Source organism: Anomaloglossus baeobatrachus, chromosome 2 (assembly GCF_048569485.1).
Source record: "Anomaloglossus baeobatrachus isolate aAnoBae1 chromosome 2, aAnoBae1.hap1, whole genome shotgun sequence".
NCBI classification, from domain to species: domain Eukaryota; kingdom Metazoa; phylum Chordata; class Amphibia; order Anura; family Aromobatidae; genus Anomaloglossus; species Anomaloglossus baeobatrachus.
This window is the reverse complement of record NC_134354.1, coordinates 787,561,264-787,584,433: the sequence shown is the minus strand read 5'-3', so window position 1 is coordinate 787,584,433 and position 23,170 is coordinate 787,561,264. Positions and strand designations below refer to the sequence as shown.

Sequence of the window (23,170 nt, the reverse complement as noted above, 5' to 3'; positions counted from 1 at the left end):
TGCTCCATTATTAATCCTCAGTAAACTGCCTCATCTCTCAGGCTGCTTCTCTTCTCTCCTCCCCCATACTTTATATTGCAGCTCTGCTCCTTTACTCCTCAGTAAACTGCCTCATCTCTCAGGCTGCTTCTCTTCTCTCCTCCCCCATACTTTATATTGCAGCTCTGCTACATTACTCCTCAGTAAACTGCCTCATCTCTCAGGCTGCTTCTCTTCTCTCCTCCCCCATACTTTATACTGCAGCTCTGCTCCATTACTCCTCAGTAAACTGCCCCATCTCTCAGGCTGCTTCTCTTCTCTCCTCCCCCATACTTTATATTGCAGCTCTGCTCCATTACTCCTCAGTAAACTGCCTCATCTCTCAGGCTGCTTCTCTTCTCTCCTCCCCCATACTTTATATTGCAGCTCTGCTCCATTACTCCTCAGTAAACTGCCTCATCTCTCAGGCTGCTTCTCTTCTCTCCTCCCCCATACTTTATATTGCAGCTCTGCTCCATTACTCCTCAGTAAACTGCCTCATCTCTCAGGCTGCTTCTCTTCTCTCCTCCCCCATACTTTATATTGCAGCTCTGCTCCATTACTCCTCAGTAAACTGCCTCATCTCTCAGGCTGCTTCTCTTCTCGCCTCCCCCATACTTTATATTGCAGCTCTGCTCCATTACTCCTCAGTATGCTGCCTCATCTCTCAGGCTGCTTCTCTTCTCTCCTCCCCCATACTTTATATTGCAGCTCTGCTCCATTATTAATCCTCAGTAAACTACCTCGTCTCTCAGGCTGCTTCTCTTCTCTCCTCCCCCATACTTTATATTGCAGCTCTGCTCCTTTACTCCTCAATAAATTGCCTCATCTCTCAGGCTGCTTCTCTTCTCGCCTCCCCCATACTTTATATTGCAGCTCTGCTCCATTACTCCTCAGTAAACTGCCTCATCTCTCAGGCTGCTTCTCTTCTCTCCTCCCCCATACTTTATATTGCAGCTCTGCTCCATTACTCCTCAGTAAACTGCCTCATCTCTCAGGCTGCTTCTCTTCTCTCCTCCTCCATACTTTATATTGCAGCTCTGCTCCATTACTCCTCAGTAAACTGCCTCATCTCTCAGGCTGCTTCTCTTCTCTCCTCCTCCATACTTTATATTGCAGCTCTGCTCCATTACTCCTCAGTAAACTGCCTCGTCTCTCAGGCTGCTTCTCTTCTCTCTTCCCCCATACTTTATATTGCAGCTCTGCTCCATTAATCCTCAGTAAACTGCCTCATCTCTCAGGCTGCTTCTCTTCTCTCCTCCCCCATACTTTCTATTGCAGCTCTGCTCCATTAATCCTCAGTAAACTGCCTCATCTCTCAGGCTGCTTCTCTTCTCGCCTCCCCCATACTTTATATTGCAGCTCTTCTCCATTACTCCTCAGTAAACTGCCTCATCTCTCAGGCTGCTTCTCTTCTCTCCTCCCCCATACTTTATATTGCAGCTCTGCTCCATTACTCCTCAGTAAACTGCCTCATCTCTCAGGCTGCTTCTCTTCTCTCCTCCCCCATACTTTATATTGCAGCTCTGCTCCATTACTCCTCAGTAAACTGCCTCATCTCTCAGGCTGCTTCTCTTCTCTCCTCCCCCATACTTTATATTGCAGCTCTGCTCCATTACTCCTCAGTAAACTGCCTCATCTCTCAGGCTGCTTCTCTTCTCTCTTCCCCCATACTTTATATTGCAGCTCTGCTCCATTAATCCTCAGTAAACTGCCTCATCTCTCAGGCTGCTTCTCTTCTCTCCTCCCCCATACTTTATATTGCAGCTCTGCTCCATTAATCCTCAGTAAACTGCCTCGTCTCTCAGGCTGCTTCTCTTCTCTCCCATACTTTATATTGCAGCTCTGCTTCATTAATCCTCAGTAAACTGCCTCATCTCTCAGGCTGCTTCTCTTCTCGCCTCCCCCATACTTTATATTGCAGCTCTGCTCCATTAATCCTCAGTAAACTGCCTCATCTCTCAGGCTGCTTCTCTTCTCTCCTCCCCCATACTTTATATTGCAGCTCTGCTCCATTACTCCTCAGTAAACTGCCTCATCTCTCAGGCTGCTTCTCTTCTCTCTTCCCCCATACTTTATATTGCAGCTCTGCTCCATTAATCCTCAGTAAACTGCCTCATCTCTCAGGCTGCTTCTCTTCTCTCCCATACTTTATATTGCAGCTCTGCTTGATTAATCCTCAGTAATCTGCCTCATCTCTCAGGCTGCTTCTCTTCTCGCCTCCCCCATACTTTATATTGCAGCTCTGCTCCATTACTCTTCAGTATACTGCCTCATCTCTCAGGCTGCTTCTCTTCTCGCCTCCCCCATACTTTATATTGCAGCTCTGCTCCATTACTCTTCAGTAAACTGCCTCATCTCTCAGGCTGCTTCTCTTCTCTCCTCCTCCATACTTTATATTGCAGCTCTGCTCCATTACTCCTCAGTAAACTGCCTCATCTCTCAGGCTGCTTCTCTTCTCTCCTCCCCCATACTTTATATTGCAGCTCTGCTCCATTACTCCTCAGTAAACTGCCTCATCTCTCAGGCTGCTTCTCTTCTCTCCTCCCCCATACTTTATATTGCAGCTCTGCTCCATTACTCCTCAGTAAACTGCCTCATCTCTCAGGCTGCTTCTCTTCTCGCCTCCCCCATACTTTATATTGCAGCTCTGCTCCATTACTCCTCAGTAAACTGCCTCATCTCTCAGGCTGCTTCTCTTCTCTCCTCCCCCATACTTTATATTGCAGCTCTGCTCCATTACTCCTCAGTAAACTGCCTCATCTCTCAGGCTGCTTCTCTTCTCTCCTCCCCCATACTTTATATTGCAGCTCTGCTCCATTACTCCTCAGTATACTGCCTCATCTCTCAGGCTGCTTCTCTTCTCTCCTCCCCCATACTTTATATTGCAGCTCTGCTCCATTACTCCTCAGTAAACTGCCTCATCTCTCAGGCTGCTTCTCTTCTCGCCTCCCCCATACTTTATATTGCAGCTCTGCTCCATTACTCCTCAGTAAACTGCCTCATCTCTCAGGCTGCTTCTCTTCTCGCCTCCCCCATACTTTATATTGCAGCTCTGCTCCATTAATCCTCAGTAAACTGCCTCATCTCTCAGGCTGCTTCTCTTCTCTCCTCCCCCATACTTTATATTGCAGCTCTGCTCCATTACTCCTCAGTAAACTGCCTCATCTCTCAGGCTGCTTCTCTTCTCTCCTCCCCCATACTTTATATTGCAGCTCTGCTCCATTACTCCTCAGTAAACTGCCTCGTCTCTCAGGCTGCTTCTCTTCTCTTTTCCCCCATACTTTATATTGCAGCTCTGCTCCATTACTCCTCAGTAAACTGCCTCATCTCTCAGGCTGCTTCTCTTCTCTCCTCCCCCATACTTTATATTGCAGCTCTGCTCCATTACTCCTCAGTAAACTGCCTCATCTCTCAGGCTGCTTCTCTTCTTGCCTCCCCCATACTTTATATTGCAGCTCTGCTCCATTACTCCTCAGTAAACTGCCTCATCTCTCAGGCTGCTTCTCTTCTCTCCTCCCCCATACTTTATATTGCAGCTCTGCTCCATTACTCCTCAGTAAACTGCCTCATCTCTCAGGCTGCTTCTCTCCTCTCCTCCTCCATACTTTATATTGCAGCTCTGCTCCATTACTCCTCAGTAAACTGCCTCGTCTCTCAGGCTGCTTCTCTTCTCTCCTCCCCCATACTTTATATTGCAGCTCTGCTCCATTACTCCTCAGTAAACTGCCTCATCTCTCAGGCTGCTTCTCTTCTCTCCTCCCCATACTTTATATTGCAGCTCTGCTCCATTAATCCTCAGTAAACTGCCTCATCTCTCAGGCTGCTTCTCTTCTCTCCTCCCCCATACTTTATATTGCAGCTCTGCTCCATTACTCTTCAGTAAACTGCCTCATCTCTCAGGCTGCTTCTCTCCTCTCCTCCCCCATACTTTATATTGCAGCTCTGCTCCATTACTCCTCAGTAAACTGCCTCATCTCTCAGGCTGCTTCTCTTCTCTCCTCCCCCATACTTTATATTGCAGCTCTGCTCCATTACTCCTCAGTAAACTGCCTCATCTCTCAGGCTGCTTCTCTTCTCTCCTCCCCCATACTTTATATTGCAGCTCTGCTCCATTAATCCTCAGTAAACTGCCTCATCTCTCAGGCTGCTTCTCTTCTCTCCCATACTTTATATTGCAGCTCTGCTCCATTACTCCTCAGTAAACTGCCTCATCTCTCAGGCTGCTTCTCTTCTCTCCTCCCCCATACTTTATATTGCAGCTCTGCTCCATTACTCCTCAGTAAACTGCCTCATCTCTCAGGCTGCTTCTCTTCTCTCCTCCCCCATACTTTATTTTGCAGCTCTGCTCCATTACTCCTCAGTAAACTGCCTCATCTCTCAGGCTGCTTCTCTTCTCTCCTCCCCCATACTTTATATTGCAGCTCTGCTCCATTAATCCTCAGTAAACTGCCTCATCTCTCAAGCTGCTTCTCTTCTCTCCTCCCCCATACTTTATATTGCAGCTCTGCTCCATTACTCCTCAGTAAACTGCCTCATCTCTCAGGCTGCTTCTCTTCTCTCCTCCCCCATACTTTATATTGCAGCTCTGCTCCATTACTCCTCAGTAAACTGCCTCATCTCTCAGGCTTCTTCTCTTCTCTCCTCCCCCATACTTTATATTGCAGCTCTGCTCCATTAATCCTCAGTAAACTGCCTCATCTCTCAGGCTGCTTCTCTTCTCTCCTCCCCCATACTTTATATTGCAGCTCTGCTCCATTACTCCTCAGTAAACTGCCTCATCTCTCAGGCTGCTTCTCTTCTCTCCTCCCCCATACTTTATATTGCAGCTCTGCTCCATTACTCCTCAGTAAACTGCCTCATCTCTCAGGCTGCTTCTCTTCTCTCCTCCCCCATACTTTATATTGCAGCTCTGCTCCATTACTCCTCAGTAAACTGCCTCATCTCTCAGGCTTCTTCTCTTCTCTCCTCCCCCATAATTTATATTGCAGCTCTGCTCCTTTACTCCTCAGTAAACTGCCTCATCTCTCAGGCTGCTTCTCTTCTCTCCTCCCCCATACTTTATATTGCAGCTCTGCTCCTTTACTCCTCAGTAAACTGCCTCGTCTCTCAGGCTGCTTCTCTTCTCTCCTCCCCCATACTTTATATTGCAGCTCTGCTCCATTACTCCTCAGTAAACTGCCTCATCTCTCAGGCTGCTTCTCTTCTCTCCTCCCCCATACTTTATATTGCAGCTCTGCTCCATTACTCCTCAGTAAACTGCCTCATCTCTCAGGCTTCTTCTCTTCTCTCCTCCCCCATAATTTATATTGCAGCTCTGCTCCTTTACTCCTCAGTAAACTGCCTCGTCTCTCAGGCTGCTTCTCTTCTCTCCTCCCCCATACTTTATATTGCAGCTCTGCTCCATTACTCCTCAGTAAACTGCCTCATCTCTCAGGCTGCTTCTCTTCTCTCCTCCCCCATACTTTATATTGCAGCTCTGCTCCATTACTCCTCAGTAAACTGCCTCATCTCTCAGGCTTCTTCTCTTCTCTCCTCCCCCATAATTTATATTGCAGCTCTGCTCCTTTACTCCTCAGTAAACTGCCTCATCTCTCAGGCTGCTTCTCTTCTCTCCTCCCCCATACTTTATATTGCAGCTCTGCTCCTTTACTCCTCAGTAAACTGCCTCATCTCTCAGGCTGCTTCTCTTCTCTCCTCCCCCATACTTTATATTGCAGCTCTGCTCCATTACTCCTCAGTAAACTGCCTCATCTCTCAGGCTTCTTCTCTTCTCTCCTCCCCCATAATTTATATTGCAGCTCTGCTCCATTACTCCTCAGTAAACTGCCTCGTCTCTCAGGCTGCTTCTCTTCTCTCCTCCCCCATACTTTATATTGCAGCTCTGCTCCTTTACTCCTCAGTAAACTGCCTCATCTCTCAGGCTGCTTCTCTTCTCTCCTCCCCCATACTTTATATTGCAGCTCTGCTCCATTACTCCTCAGTAAACTGCCTCATCTCTCAGGCTGCTTCTCTTCTCTCCTCCCCCATACTTTATATTGCAGCTCTGCTCCATTACTCCTCAGTAAACTGCCTCGTCTCTCAGGCTGCTTCTCTCCTCTCCTCCCCCATACTTTATATTGCAGCTCTGCTCCATTACTCCTCAGTAAACTGCCTCATCTCTCAGGCTGCTTCTCTTCTTTCCTCCTCCATACTTTATATTGCAGCTCTGCTCCATTACTCCTCAGTAAACTGCCTCATCTCTCAGGCTGCTTCTCTTCTCTCCTCCCCCATACTTTATATTGCAGCTCTGCTCCATTACTCCTCAGTAAACTGCCTCATCTCTCAGGCTGCTTCTCTTCTCGCCTCCCCCATACTTTATATTGCAGCTCTGCTCCATTAATCCTCAGTAAACTGCCTCATCTCTCAGGCTGCTTCTCTTCTCTCCTCCCCCATACTTTATATTGCAGCTCTGCTCCATTAATCCTCAGTAAACTGCCTCATCTCTCAGGCTGCTTCTCTTCTCTCCTCCCCCATACTTTATACTGCAGCTCTGCTCCATTACTCCTCAGTAAACTGCCTCATCTCTCAGGCTGCTTCTCTTCTTTCCTCCCCCATACTTTATATTGCAGCTCTTCTCCATTACTCCTCAGTAAACTGCCTCATCTCTCAGGCTGCTTCTCTTCTCTCCCATACTTTATATTGCAGCTCTGCTCCATTACTCCTCAGTAAACTGCCTCATCTCTCAGGCTGCTTCTCTTCTCGCCTCCCCCATACTTTATATTGCAGCTCTGCTCCATTACTCCTCAGTAAACTGCCTCATCTCTCAGGCTGCTTCTCTTCTCGCCTCCCCCTTACTTTATATTGCAGCTCTGCTCCATTACTCCTCAGTAAACTGCCTCATCTCTCAGGCTGCTTCTCTTCTCGCCTCCCCCATACTTTATATTGCAGCTCTGCTCCATTAATGCTCAGTAAACTGCCTCATCTCTCAGGCTGCTTCTCTTCTCTCCTCCCCCATACTTTATATTGCAGCTCTGCTTCATTCATCCTCAGTATTGTCTGCCACATCTCTCAGGCTGCTTCTCTTCTCTCCTCCCCCATACTTTATATTGCAGCTCTGCTTCATTCATCCTCAGTATTGTCTGCCTCATCTCTCAGGCTGCTTCTCTTCTCTCCTCCCCCATACTTTATATTGCAGCTCTGCTTCATTAATCCTCAGTAAACTGCCTCATCTCTCAGGCTGCTTCTCTCCTCTCCTCCTCCATACTTTATATTGCAGCTCTGCTCCATTACTCCTCAGTAAACTGCCTCATCTCTCAGGCTGCTTCTCTTCTCTCCTCCCCCATACTTTATATTGCAGCTCTGCTCCATTACTCCTCAGTATACTGCCTCATCTCTCAGGCTGCTTCTCTCCTCTCCTCCTCCATACTTTATATTGCAGCTCTGCTCCATTACTCCTCAGTAAACTGCCTCATCTCTCAGGCTGCTTCTCTTCTCTCCTCCCCCATACTTTATATTGCAGCTCTGCTCCATTACTCCTCAGTAAACTGCCTCATCTCTCAGGCTGCGTCTCTTCTCTCCTCCCCCATACTTTATATTGCAGCTCTGCTCCATTACTCCTCAGTAAACTGCCTCATCTCTCAGGCTGCTTCTCTTCTCTCCTCCCCCATACTTTATATTGCAGCTCTGCTCCATTAATCCTCAGTAAACTGCCTCGTCTCTCAGGCTGCTTCTCTCCTCCCCCATACTTTATATTGCAGCTCTGCTCCATTACTCCTCAGTAAACTGCCTCATCTCTCAGGCTGCTTCTCTTCTCTCTTCCCCCATACTTTATATTGCAGCTCTGCTCCATTACTCCTCAGTAAACTGCCTCATCTCTCAGGCTGCTTCTCTTCTCTCCTCCTCCATACTTTATATTGCAGCTCTGCTCCATTACTCCTCAGTAAACTGCCTCATCTCTCAGGCTGCTTCTCTTCTCTCCTCCCCCATACTTTATATTGCAGCTCTGCTCCATTACTCCTCAGTAATCTGCCTCATCTCTCAGGCTGCTTCTCTTCTCTCCTCCCCCATACTTTATATTGCAGCTCTGCTCCATTACTCCTCAGTAAACTGCCTCGTCTCTCAGGCTGCTTCTCTCCTCCCCCATACTTTATATTGCAGCTCTGCTCCATTACTCCTCAGTAAACTGCCTCATCTCTCAGGCTGCTTCTCTTCTCTCCTCCCCCATACTTTATATTGCAGCTCTGCTCCATTACTCCTCAGTAAACTGCCTCGTCTCTCAGGCTGCTTCTCTTCTCTCTTCCCCCATACTTTATATTGCAGCTCTGCTCCATTACTCCTCAGTAAACTGCCTCATCTCTCAGGCTGCTTCTCTTCTCTCCTCCCCCATACTTTATATTGCAGCTCTGCTCCATTACTCCTCAGTAATCTGCCTCATCTCTCAGGCTGCTTCTCTTCTCTCTTCCCCCATACTTTATATTGCAGCTCTGCTCCATTACTCCTCAGTAAACTGCCTCATCTCTCAGGCTGCTTCTCTTCTCGCCTCCCCCATACTTTATATTGCAGCTCTGCTCCATTACTCCTCAGTAAACTGCCTCATCTCTCAGGCTGCTTCTCTTCTCTCCTCCTCCATACTTTATATTGCAGCTCTGCTCCATTACTCCTCAGTAAACTGCCTCATCTCTCAGGCTGCTTCTCTTCTCTCCTCCCCCATACTTTATATTGCAGCTCTGCTCCATTACTCTTCAGTAAACTGTCTCTCATCTCTCAGGCTGCTTCTCTTCTCTCCCATACTTTATATTGCAGCTCTGCTCCATTACTCCTCAGTAAACTGCCTCATCTCTCAGGCTGCTTCTCTTCTCGCCTCCCCCATACTTTATATTGCAGCTCTGCTCCATTAATGCTCAGTAAACTGCCTCATCTCTCAGGCTGCTTCTCTTCTCTCCTCCCCCATACTTTATATTGCAGCTCTGCTCCATTACTCCTCAGTAAACTGCCTCATCTCTCAGGCTGCTTCTCTTCTCTCTTCCCCCATACTTTATATTGCAGCTCTGCTCCATTACTCCTCAGTAAGCTGCCTCATCTCTCAGGCTGCTTCTCTTCTCTCCTCCCCCATACTTTATATTGCAGCTCTGCTCCATTACTCCTCAGTAAACTGCCTCATCTCTCAGGCTGCTTCTCTTCTCTCCTCCCCCATACTTTATATTGCAGCTCTGCTCCATTACTCTTCAGTAAACTGCCTCATCTCTCAGGCTTCTTCTCTTCTAGCCTACCCCATACTTTATATTGCAGCTCTGCTCCATTACTCCTCAGTAAACTGCCTCATCTCTCAGGCTGCTTCTCTTCTCTCTTCCCCCATACTTTATATTGCAGCTCTGCTCTACTAATACTCCGCTGTGAAAGTAAACTGTCTGCCTCGTCTCTCCGGCTTCTTCTCTTCTAGCCTACCCCATACTTTATACTGTAGCGCCACTCTTTTCCTACAGATATATTTTCAGTGATGCCAGCCTGGCTGTGGGATCTATTGGACTGTGGCTTAGGCTGCAGCTTTATCCTTCCGCCATGCTCTACACTGCAGCTCTACCCCATTAGTGTAAATATTAGATCAGTGTCCAGGCATCGGGTTTGATCTCGTCTGACATCTTTTTATTTCATCAGTTGCTCCTGCTTCTCTTTCCCCTTGCTTTACACTGCAGCGTTTCTTATTTTCGCTGGCTGTGTACTGCTGCCATGTGCTATGTGTAATGCTGGGGGCCTCCTATGTATAATCCTTGCTGATTGTTTCCCCCCAGCCTGCGTGTATAATGGGAAGACGTATTCGCACGGCGAGGTCTGGCATCCCGTCTTCCGGAATTTCGGAGCGATCCCCTGTATCCTGTGCACGTGTAAAGATGGGATCCAGGACTGTCAGCGGGTTACCTGTCCGGAGGAGTATCCCTGCGATTATCCGGAGAAAGTGGAGGGAAAGTGCTGCAAAGTCTGCCCGGGTAAGGGTGCGCACGACGCGACAACTGCGGGTGTAAGAGCACACCGACACTGGGCGACCGCCGCCAATGGGACGTCCTATACAAAACGTGTGCAGAGGCAGATAATGTGTGACCGCAGGGTCCCTGCCCCGCCCTAATTACGCCATTCCACCCACTACTGAGGGAAAACGAAAGCCGGGCTCCGATTGGTGCTGGAGAAATGAAAGCCAAGCTCCGATTGGTGTTGGAGAATGAAAGCCGAGCTCTGATTGGTGTTGGAGAATGAAAGCCGAGCTCTGATTGGTGTTGGAGAATGAAAGCCGAGCTCTGATTGGTGTTGGAGAATGAAAGCCGAGCTCTGATTGGTGTTGGAGAATGAAAGCCGAGCTCTGATTGGTGTTGGAGAATGAAAGCCGAGCTCTGATTGGTGTTGGAGAATGAAAGCCGAGCTCTGATTGGTGCTGGAGAATGAAAGCTGAGCTCTGACTGATTCCGAAGAAATAAAAGCTGAGCTCTGATTAATTCTCCTGGAGAAATGAAAGCCGAGCTCTTATTGGTTCTAGAGAAATTAAAGCCGAGCTCTGATTGGTTATGGAGAAATTAAAACTGAGCTATGATTGGTTGCTTTGTTAATCTAAAAAGCTGAGCTCTGATTGGCTTTCATTTCTCCAGAAGAACCAATCTTTGGTTCTCCTGGTTAAAATGAAAGCTGAGCTCTGATTGGTTCTGAAGAAATGAAAGCCAAGCTCTGATTGGTTCTGGAGATATGAAAGCCGAGCATCGATTGGTTCTAGAGAAATGAAAGCGAAGCTCTGATTGGTTGCTTTGTTAATCTAAAATGTTGAGCTCTGATTAGTTCTTCTGGAGAAATGAAAGCTGAACTCTGATTGGTTGATTTGGTAACATGAAATTTGGGTGTTGATTGGTAAAATGAAATCCGAGCTGCTCCATTAATATAAAAAGCTGAGCTCTCATTGGTTCTTCTGCGAAAAAGAAAGCTGGGAATTGGTTAGTCAAAGGAAAGTTGAGCTCTTATTGGTTCTCCTGGTAAGATGAAAACTGAACTCTGGTTCATTTGGTAGGATGAAATCTGGGAGTTGATTGGTAAAATAAAAGTCGAGCTCTGATTGGTTTTTCTGGAAAAATGAAAGCTGAGCTCTGATTGGCTTCTTTGGTAAAATAGAAGCTGATGTCTGATTGGTTCCTCTGGTAAAATGAAAGCTGAGCTCTGATTCGTTCCTCTGGTGAATTGAAAGCTGGGTGCAGATTGGTAAAATGGAAGTTGACTGCTGATTGGCTGCTATGTGTGATATAGAAGGTTACTGTAGGGCATTTGTGATGACTGAGGCCCCATATGTGTCATCCTGTACACCTGGGGCAGCGGGGGGCCGGTATTCATTCCCCACCATGTATAAAAAAAGACATAACGTGTAACCTAATCCAGTATCTGCTAATGTGCTCTAGAACGGCCCATTAACCCCTCCAGCCCCCCGGTGTACCTGTGCGGGCACAGATTGTTATACCGCTGGCATCTACCGGCTCTGATCACGGCTGTGGCAGAGGGTAAAGCAAAAGCGCAAAAATAAAAAAATATTCCCAGTAACCCAACATCTTATATGTGCCCCTCCAGATGATAAAGTGAAGCCCACGGCCGAGGTGGTCTCCCCCAGATGTGTGAAGAGCCCCAATAAGATCCTGGTCTACATGTACATGTCCCCCAACTCTGCCACCCAGAAGGAGAACCTCAGGAAAATCGCCATCGAGAAGGAAGCCTCCGAGGACGTGGAGATTTACGTCTGGAAAATGGTGAAAGGTGAAGTTCAGTGCTAAGATCTCTGCTTGCTGTCAGTGACTGAAAGCCGGGCCATCCAAATGCTGCCCGCAGCTGAGGTTTTGTTACAGTTGTTGCCAGTTGTATCAGTCCCTGGACTGTGATTTGTGATGTCTGGAGTGTGACTTATGCCTTATGTGCAGTGCAACAATTAGATGTCATTTTCCTGTCTGTTTTTTGTTTTTCCTGCAGGGATTTTCCACTTAATACAGATTAAAAAAGTGGCAAAACAGGACTTTAAGCAAGAAGCAGAACATTTCCGGCTGGTGACCCGGACGAGCGAAGGTAACTTACAGCCAGGCATTGATCACAGAGCGTTGGGATGTGGGGACCCCTGGTCTGCGATCTCCGGATCGGGGGACCCGGTATCGATCACTGCTGTCTAAACCAGTGATGGCCAACCTTTTGAGCTTGGTGTGTCAAAATTCGAAAAAAAAAAAGATGAGCATAACTCAGGTGATGTGTCACGTCTTGAAAATACCATAATTTTGTGATATTTGTAGCTCTAATAGCAAAAAGTTATCTCATAAGAACTGCTGGAGGGGAGGGGGACAGGAGATTATGACTGCTGGAGGGGAGGGGGACAGGAGATAATGACTGCTGGAGGGGAGGGGGACAGGAGATAATGACTGCTGGAGGGGAGGGGGACAGGAGATGATGACTGCTGGAGGGGAGGGGGACAGGAGATAATGACTGCTCTGCTGGAGGGGAGGGGAACAGGAGGTAATGACTGCTGGAGGGGGAGAGGAGATGACGACTGCTGGAGGGGAGGGGGACAGGAGATAATGACTGCTGGAGGGGAGGGGGACAGGAGATAATGACTGCTAGAGGGGAGGGGGACAGGAGATTATGACTGCTGGAGGGGAGTGGGACAGGAGATAATGACTGCTGGAGGGGGACAGGAGATAATGACTGCTAGAGGGGAGGGGGACAGGAGATAATGACTGCTGGAGGGGAGTGGGACAGGAGATAATGACTGCTGGAGGGGGACAGGAGATAATGACTGCTGGAGGGGAGGTAGACAGGAGATAATGACTGCTGGAGGGAAGGGGGACAGGAGATAATGACTGCTAGAGGGGAGGGGGACAGGAGATAATGACTGCTGGAGGGGGACAGGAGATAATGACTGCTGGAGGGGGACAGGAGATAATGACTGCTGGAGGGAAGGGGGACAGGAGATAATGACTGCTAGAGGGGAGGGGGACAGGAGATAATGACTGCTGGAGGGGGACAGGAGATAATGACTGCTGGAGGGGGACAGGAGATAATGACTGCTGGAGGGGGACAGGAGATAATGACTGCTGGAGGGGAGGGGGACAGGAGATAATGACTGCTGGAGGGGAGGGGGACAGGAGATAATGACTGCTGGAGCGGAGGGGGGACAGTAAATAATGACTGCTAGAGGGGAGGGGGACAGGAGATTATGACTGCTGGAGGGGAGTGGGACAGGAGATAATGACTGCTGGAGGGGAGGGGGACAGGAGATAATGACTGCTGGAGCGGTGGGGGGACAGGAAATAATGACTGCTAGAGGGGAGGGGGACAGGAGATAATGACTGCTGGAGCGGTGGGGGGACAGGAAATAATGACTGCTAGAGGGGAGGGGGACAGGAGATAATGACTGCTGGAGGGGAGGGGGACAGGAGATAATGACTGCTGGAGGGGGACAGGAGATAATGACTGCTGGAGGGGAGGGGGACAGGAGATAATGACTGCTGGAGGGGGACAGGAGATAATGACTGCTGGAGGGAAGGGGGACAGGAGATAATGACTGCTAGAGGGGAGGGGGACAGGAGATAATGACTGCTGTTGCGGTGGGGGGACAGGAAATAATGACTGCTAGAGGGGAGGAGGACAGGAGATAATGACTGCTAGAGGGGAGGGGGACAGGAGATAATGACTGCTGGAGGGGGACAGGAGATAATGACTGCTGGAGGGGAGGGGGACAGGAGATAATGACTGCTGGAGGGGGACAGGAGATAATGACTGCTGGAGGGAAGGGGGACAGGAGATAATGACTGCTAGAGGGGAGGGGGACAGGAGATAATGACTGCTGGAGGGGGACAGGAGATAATGACTGCTGGAGGGGGACAGGAGATAATGATTGCTGGAGGGGGACAGGAGATAATGACTGCTGGAGGGGAGGGGGATAGGAGATAATGACTGCTGGAGCGGAGGGGGGACAGGAAATAATGACTGCTGGAGGGGAGGGGGACAGGAGATAATGACTGCTGGAGGGGAGTGGGACAGGAGATAATGACTGCTGGAGGGGAGGGGGACAGGAGATAATGACTGCTGGAGGGGAGTGGGACAGGAGATAATGACTGCTGGAGGGGAGTGGGACAGGAGATAATGACTGCTGGAGGGGAGGGGGACAGGAGATAATGACTGCTGGAGGGGAGGGGGACAGGAGATAATGACTGCTGGAGGGGAGGGGGACAGGAGATAATGACTGCTAGAGGGGAGGGGGACAGGAGATAATGACTGCTGGAGGGGAGGGGGACAGGAGATAATGACTGCTGGAGGGAAGGGGGACAGGAGATAATGACTGCTGGAGGGGGACAGGAGATAATGACTGCTGGAGGGGAGGGGGACAGGAGATAATGACTGCTGGAGGGGGACAGGAGATAATGACTGCTGGAGGGTAGGGGGACAGGAGATAATGACTGCTGGGATAGAGGAAATAATGATTACCTCCTCCCCCAGCAGTGATAAACTGAAGAGCAAAAATACATAAATTCCCTACATACATAAATTCAAGTAAAAAAAAATACATTTGTCCCCAAAAAATGAACGACCCCTTTAAATATAATAGTTCACTGGCCCTTTAAGAAGTCGTTAGTCAGAGGCTCTGAGATTTTACAGAGACGTTTTTCTTGTGTCATCTGTTCAGGGCTGAAGGAATCTTTATGTATGAAAGGGCACCCGGGTATGAAATGGGCGAGACCCCCGGGCCACGAACGTGTGGTAGGAAAAGCCGGTGGGCACTGGAAACTCCACAGCTGGGAATCAGTGCCTGGGCAGCCACCGGCCGGGGAAAGTGATGTAACCGCTCGTCATCAGCCGTATGAAATGGTCATTTAAAGGGCCAGCGTGCAGCACATCTGCCGCATCTTGTGTCCTGACCTTCATGGCGATGCCTCAGTCTTCCTCTTGTAAAGTTTATGGTGGTGCGGTGAGACGAGACCTCCCAGGAACGGAGACTCCTATTACTGTTCCATCACCTTCACTGTTATTTGCCCTCTTAGAAATAAATATATTCACTCCCTTACGTAAGTAACACTCAATAAGAGGAATGTTCCCCCGAAACTAGAATCACATGGATTTATTGAGGTTAAAACATAATTTAACCTTCTCACTGCTGTAGAGGAGCCGAAAAATCATGAGAAGCCAAGAAGAGAAAGAAATATCATTACTGTAATATAAGGCAGCTCCAGACATTAATCATAATAATATAATACTGCCTCTATATACAAGAATATAACTACTATAATACTGCCCCTATGTACAAGAATATAACTACTATAATACTGCTCCTATGTACAAGAATATAACTACTATAATACTGACCCTATGTACAAGAATATAACTACTATAATACTGCCCCTATGTACAAGAATATAACTACTATAATACTGCTCCCTATATACAAGAATATAACTGCTATAATACTGCTCCTATGTACAAGAATATAACTACTATAATACTGCCCCTATATACAAGAATATAACTACTATAATACTGCCCCCTATATACAAGAATATAACTACTATAATACTGCCCCCTATGTACAAGAATATAACTACTATAATACTGCCCCCTATGTGCAGGAATATAACTACTATAATACTGCTCCCTATGTACAGGAATATAACTACTATAATACTGCCCCTATGTACAGGAATATAACTACTATAATACTGCCCCTATGTACAGGAATATAACTACTATAATACTGCCCCTATATACAAGAATATAACTACTATAATACTGCCCCTATATACAAGAATATAACTACTATAATACTGCCCCCTATATACAAGAATATAACTACTATAATACTGCCCCCTATATACAAGAATATAACTACTATAATACTGTCCCCTATGTACAAGAATATAACTACTATAATACTGCCCCTATGTACAAGAATATAACTACTATAATACTGCCCCTATGTACAGGAATATAACTACTATAATACTGCCCCTATGTACAGGAATATAACTACTATAATACTGCCCCTATGTACAGTAACATAACTACTATAATACTGCCCCCTATGTACAAGAATATAACTACTATAATACTGCCCCTATATACAAGAATATAACTACTATAATACTGCCCCCTATGTACAAGAATATAACTACTATAATACTGCCCCCTATGTACAGGAATATAACTACTATAATACTGACCCTTTATACAAGAATATAACTACTATAATACTGCCCCTATATACAAGAATATAACTACTATAATACTGCCCCCTATGTACAAGAATATAACTACTATAATACTGCCCCCTATGTACAGGAATATAACTGCTATAATACTGCCCCCTATGTACAAGAATATAACTACTATAATACTGCACCTATGTACAAGAATATATCTACTATAATACTGCCCCTATGTACAAGAATATAACTACTATAATACTGCCCCTATGTACAAGAATATAACTACTATAATACTGCCCCTATGTATAAGAATATAACTACTATAATACTGCCCCTATATACAAGAATATAACTACTATAATACTGTCCCTATGTATAAGAATATAACTACTATAATACTGCCCCTATGTACAAGAATATAACTACTATAATACTGCCCCTATGTACAAGAATATAACTACTATAATACTGTCCCTATGTACAAGAATATAACTACTATAATACTGCCCCTATGTACAAGAATATAACTACTATAATACTGCCCCCTATGTACAGGAATATAACTGCTATAATACTGCCCCCTATGTACAAGAATATAACTACTATAACAAATTATTTTAAAAAATAAACTGAAGAATTAAGTTCAGAGATCATACAGTGCAGTATTGCTGTTGTTGCTGTGTCATTCTGTGGTGAGTTGGGAGGTGTTTAGTTCCCGGCCGCGGATATTTTGGCCGTACTCCTTGTTGGAGGACGGAGGGGCTGCGCGGTTCCCCTGCACGCGCTGGGGGGGGGGGGGTGCGTGTGCTGCTGCTGTGACATCATTGGCGCTGCGGATGGGTAATTTATGGTGGGGGAGCCGCAGTCTCTTCTCAGGGCTTTATTGCTCCCTCTTGGAGTGTAAGGAAGTCTGGACTAAGTGTGGAGAAGTCTCTGCTGGATCCCGTAAATCACACTCTGTGTTTTTCTCTTTTTTTACTGGAGTCCTCGCTGCACGGAGTGACAATTTCACAACACAATTTGTAAGAAAAAAATAAAGTTAGAAGCCAAAAAATACAAATAAAAAAATCAGGCGGTTGTTTTGTGCCAGCGCTGGCGGGAGCAAGAGAGATGATTGTGTAGATGTGCGCGGGATATAACGGGCGATCTCAGTGCGTAAAGGGCTCTATGAAGGACGACTGACAACCTCTACATCATCATATACAGGCTGGGTGTCAGCAGTGATAGGTGAGACGCTGATGTCTGCTCTCTCATTATATCAGTGATGTCATCACCAGGGGGTGGGGTGTATATAACGGATATGGACTCATTGCTGATCACATGTCATATCAGTGATGTCATCAGAAGGGGGTTCGGCTTTATATAAAGTGTGTGGTCTCCTGACTGATCACAAGTCCTTTTATTATGTCAGTGATGTCACCAGGGGCGTTGCTGTATATAAGGGGTGTGGCTTCACATCTGATCACGTGTCATTATACCAGTGATGTCATCACCAGGGGGTGGGGTTTATATAAGGGATGTGGTCTCATGTCTCTTTATATGTCGTTATATCAGTGATGTCATCACCAGGGGCTGAGGTGTATATAGGGGGTGTGGTCTCATGTCTGTTCATATGGATAATTTTATATTACAGGGAGATTTATGTAAATTGGAGGATTGGGCTGAGAAGTGGCAATTGCAGTTTAATGTAGATAAATGTAAGGTCATGCACTTGGGTAGAGGAAATAACATTTATGATTATGTACTTAATTGTAGAACACTGGGTAAAACAGACACAGAAAAAGACTTGGGTGTATGGGGGGATGGTAAACTTCACTTTAGTGGCCAGTGTCAGGCAGCTGCTGCCAGGGCTAATAAAATAATGGGATGTATTAAAAGAGGTATAAGTGTTCATGAAAAAAATATAGTTCTACCTCTGTACAAGTCACTAGTGCGACCGCACTTATATACTGTGTACAATTCTGCTCACCGATATATAAGAAGGACATAGCTGAACTGGAGAGGGTGCAAAGAAGAGCGACCAAGATTATTAGAGGAATGGGGGGGCTGCAATACCAAGACAGGAAAAACGAAGGCTTAGGGGGGATCTAATCACAATGTATAAATATATGAGGGGACAGTACAGAGACCTTTCCAAAGATCTATTTACACCTAGGCCTGCGACTGGAACACGGGGGCATCCGCTACGTCTTGAGGAAAGAATGTTTAATCATAATCACAGACGAGGATTCTTTACTGTACGAGCAGTGACTATGGAACTCTCTGCCGCATGATGTTGTAATGAGGGATTCACTACTAACATTTAAGCAGAGCCTGGACGCCTTTCTTGAAAAATTTAATATAACCAGTTATGTATATTAGATTTTATGACAGGGTATTGATCCAGGGAACTAGTCTGATTGCCGGATGTGGAGTCAGGAAGGAAATTTTTCCCCATTGGAACTTGTTAGCCACATTGGGTTTTTTTTGCCTTCCTCTGGATCAACATGTTAGGCTACGGGTTGAACTAGATGGACTTAGAGTCTCCCTTCAACCTTAAAAACTATGATACTATGATACTATGATATGTCATTATATCAGTGATGTCATCACCAGGGGGCGGGGCTGTATATAAGGGATGTGGTCTCATGTCTGATCACATGTTATATGAGTGATGTCATCACCAGGGGGTGGGGTTATGTATTATGAGTGTGGTCTCATGTCTGATCACGTCAGTCATTATATCAGAGATGTCCTCACAAGGAACGGGGCTGTATAGTAGGGGTGTGGTCTCATGTCTAGTCACATGTCATATCAGTGATGTCATCACCAAGGGTGGGGCTATATAAGGGGTGTGGCTTCACATCTGATCACGTGTCATTATATGAGTGATGTCATCACCAGGGTGTTTTGCCTTCTGAAGCCCCTAACCCTTCTCTGCTCCTTCTTCAGGTCAGTGGAACATCTTCAGGCCTCAGCCTCCTGAGCTGAACATGACCGAGGTGGTTGAGCTCTAGACGGGGGCCTTGTAGTGACTATTGCACTCCATCAATGCCGAGCAGTCTGAACATATAGAGGCGAATTAAAACAAAAACTTTCATGCCAAAAACACTTCCCAACCTGATCTGCAAGGCGGTGGGACCTCAGAGAAGAAGACCTCAGCTCCGAGGAATCTTGTATCTGTCCTGCCACCGGATCAGCCTGATCAGAGACTGCGGTCACATCCGCTTCTCTATGAGGAAGAGGATGGACCTACCGGCAAGTGTCCCCTCCGGCCGCCATTGCCCCGTCTTCACGTCCGCCCCCTTTTGCGGGGTGGAAGGACATTTGCTTCTATCGTAATTCCTGCTGACTAGAACTTGGAGATCTCGATGCTTTGCCCATTCATGTTCTTCTTCTTCACTTGTTTGCTCCACAGAATGTTACGGGATTGCTAAATCCAAACATATCCAAGCCCCAGCGGGTGTTCAGAGGGTTCTGCTGGCGTCTTCTTAGCTCTGAGCTCACACCTTCCTGCCACCTCCGCTGGTTCAGTGTCAGGTCCTGGTTTCCTTCGTCTGTTCTTCCTGGAGGATACCCGACACCTTGAGAGCATCTATGGAGCTCAGATGTATCCGTATCTTATACATTATCTACTGTATTATACTCGTGGAGGGAGGGGAACGTCCTGAGGAAGGGCTGGAGGTTCTTGCAGGCAAGTTTAGGAGAGGTCTACCGTGGAGATGGTCAGTGTGCTGGAGATTCGGTCTCTTAGAAGATGTCGCCTAGCTGACCGTGACCGAGCACATCTATTTATTTTGATATATATTTCTGTCTGAAAGAAAAAAAAAAGATCTAATTAAAATATTTTCTGAATTTATTTTTTTTTCTTGTTTATTTTATGTTTATTAAATTTGTAATAAAGTATTAATCTATTCTACGCATTGTCCGCACTTTTATTTTAATGGTGGGGTCTCCACTGCATTTTTGATCCCTAACAAAAAAAAAGTAACAAAAAAAGGTAAAAAAAACTCTTAATATATAAATGTAAAAAAATCAAACACAGTAAAATCACCTCTTCGTACCCCAGACCAGTGTTCCTGAGAATACGGTGTCACATTTGTGTATTTTACGTAGGCGGGTCAATCAGTCATCCTATCAACCAAATTAAGAGGAACCTGTTCTGTTACCATATCTATGTATTAAGCGTGGTTCTGTTACCATACCTATGTAGCATGCTTGGTTCTGATACTGTATCTGTGTAAGAAGCATTGTTCTTTTTCCATAACTTTATAGTAGCTTTGGTTCTCTTACTGTAATTTTATAGTAAGCTTGGTTTTGTTAAAATATGTATAAAAAAAGTTTGGTTCATTTGCAGTATGTATTTATTAAGCTTGGTTCTGTTACCATAGCTATGTAGTATACTTAGTTATGTTACCATATCAATGTAATGTGCATGGTTCTTTTTTCATATCTTTATGTTAAGCTTTGTTCTGTTTCAATAATTATGTAGTAAGCTTAGTTCTGTTACTGTATCAATGTATTAAGCTTGGTTTTGTTACTGTACATATGTAGTATACTTGGTTATGTTACCATATCTATGTAATGACCAGTGTTCTTTTTCCATATCTGTATAGTAGGCTTGGTTTTGTTTCTATAATTATGTAGTAAGCTTAGTTCTGTTACTGTATCTATGTAATAAGCTTGGTTTGGGTTTGTTACCATACGTACAGTATGTAGCATACTTGGTTCTGTTACCATATCTATGTAATGACCATAGTTCTTTTTCCATATCTTTATAGTAAGCTTGATTCTGTTCCTATAGTTATGTAGTTAGCTTAGTTCTGTTACTGTATCTATTTAATAAGCTTGATTTTGTATGTATGTAGCATACTTGGTTCCTATGCTGTGTCTATGTAATGACCATGGTTCTTTTTCCATATATGTATAGTAGGCTTGGTTCTGTTTCTGTAATTATGTAGTAAACTTAGTTCTGTTACTGTATCTATATTGTTAGTTTGGTTCTGTTACGAGATCCATGTAGTACTCAGTTCCATTTCCAGATCTCTGCAGTAAGCTTGGGTCTGTTACTGTATGTAATAAGCTGGTTCTGTTATAAAATCTGCGTTTGGTTCTCTTCGAAAATGGTTGTAGAAAGCTTGGTTTTGTCACTGTATGTATGTTGTAGGCTCAGTTATTTTTCCATATTCATGACGTAAGATTGATTCTATTGTAGTAACTGTGAGTTTGCTTGGTTCTATTACTCTATTTATGTACTAAGATTGGTTCTGTGACTGCATCTGTGTGGTAACCTTGGTTCTTTTCTCATATCTATTTAATCAGTTTGGTTCTGTTACTGTATCTATGTAGTAAACTCGGTTCAGTTAGATATATGTAGAAAACTTAGTGCTGTTAATGTATATACATTGATGAGCAAAAGGGTAACAAAGTTTTGACCTTTTAACTTTCAGGCTCCATATCTCACCATCGTCTACAGCTTTGAGCGTGAGACTACCTTAATTTTATAGACCATCATCTTGGCTTCTCATACATAAATGTGACTTGCAGCTATTTAGCATATGATTAGTTATGCAGATTCTTCTTATGTCACTGCATTGTTACTGTTTTGCTCCTACTACAAATTACAACCTTTTCTCACATTCCCTCATAGCTCACTGTGTTATTAGGTTGATTCCCAAGCGAAAGAATTCACTGGTTCGAAATAAGGAGTCGCCATGAAAAAGATTTCCCAAGAAAAGGGAAACCTCATCATCCAGCTCAACGATAGCGGTCTCTGGGCCAAGAAAATTGCTAAACTGCATCATGTGAGGCCGTGACAGGTGGTAGATATGAAATTATGTCCATCCATCCAATCAAAAGCCAAGAGGAGACGTCTAGGCAAAATATCGGAGCCAACAAGTCGTCTCATCACAAGGTCTATGAGTTGTGGTGACACCCGGCAGTGGAGGCGGCTCGTCTGCTCCATAATAGTGACATCACAGACGGCCATGAAGCACCGAGCGACGCGCGTTACACAAGTCTGGAATGGTGGCCCGAAAAAAGGGGAAGAAGCCTCAACTTCAATATTGTCATCAAAAGCGTCGACTCGAGATTACAAAGAAGAACGAAAAGTGGAAAATTAGAAACGAGAGATTTGGAGCCATGAGACGAAAGTCAATAGATGGCTCTGGTTGGGGAAATGGATCTGGAAGAAACAAGGGAAAAATGGCGAACGGATCGAGAAAGTGAAGGAACTGTCAAGTTCAGTGGTGGAAGCCTGATGATACGGGGATGTTTACAGCCAAAGGCGCTGGATACTTGACCGGGATGGATGGTGGTCTCAATGCTGAGCTACAGTTAGGTCCAGAAATATTTGGACAGTGACACAAGTTTTGTTATTTTGGCTGTTTACAAAAACATGTTCAGAAATACAATTCTATATATAATATGGGCTGAAAGTGCACACTCCCAGCTGCAATATGAGCATTTTCACATCCAAATCGGAGAAAGGGTTTAGGAATCATAGCTCTGTAATGCATAGCCTCCTCTTTTTCAAGGGACCAAAAGTAATTGGACAAGGGACTCTAAGGGCTGCAATTAACTCTGAAGGCGTCTCCCTCGTTAACCTGTAATCAATGAAGTAGTTAAAAGGTCTGGGGTTGATTATAGGTGTGTGGTTTTGCATTTGGAAGCTGTTGCTGTGACCAGACAACATGCGGTCTAAGGAACTCTCAATTGAGGTGAAGCAGAGGCTGAAAAAAAAGAAAAAATCCATCAGAGAGATAGCAGACATGCTTGGAGTAGCAAAATCAACAGTCGGGTACATTCTGAGAAAAAAGGAATTGACTGGTGAGCTTGGGAACTCAAAAAGGCCTGGGCGTCCACGGATGACAACAGTGGTGGATGATCGCCGCATACTTTCTTTGGTGAAGAACCCGTTCACAACATCAACTGAAGTCCAGAACACTCTCAGTGAAGTAGGTGTATCTGTCTCTAAGTCACCAGTAAAGAGA

At 45.6% G+C, this 23,170-nt stretch overlaps 1 protein-coding gene across 1 annotated transcript in view; it reads left to right on the top strand.

The window, feature by feature from the left end:
• Positions 1-20,007, top strand: part of CHRDL2 (chordin like 2) — a 41,816-nt gene extending 21,809 nt beyond the window's left edge. Inside the window, exons 2-5 of the mRNA XM_075334004.1 lie at positions 9,789-9,983; positions 11,593-11,775; positions 11,986-12,078; positions 19,131-20,007. Coding sequence (XP_075190119.1) covers positions 9,789-9,983; positions 11,593-11,775; positions 11,986-12,078; positions 19,131-19,195 — 536 coding nt within the window. The 3' untranslated portion in view covers positions 19,196-20,007. The remainder of the gene's footprint in view (positions 1-9,788; positions 9,984-11,592; positions 11,776-11,985; positions 12,079-19,130) is intronic.
• Positions 20,008-23,170: the final 3,163 nt, after the last annotated feature.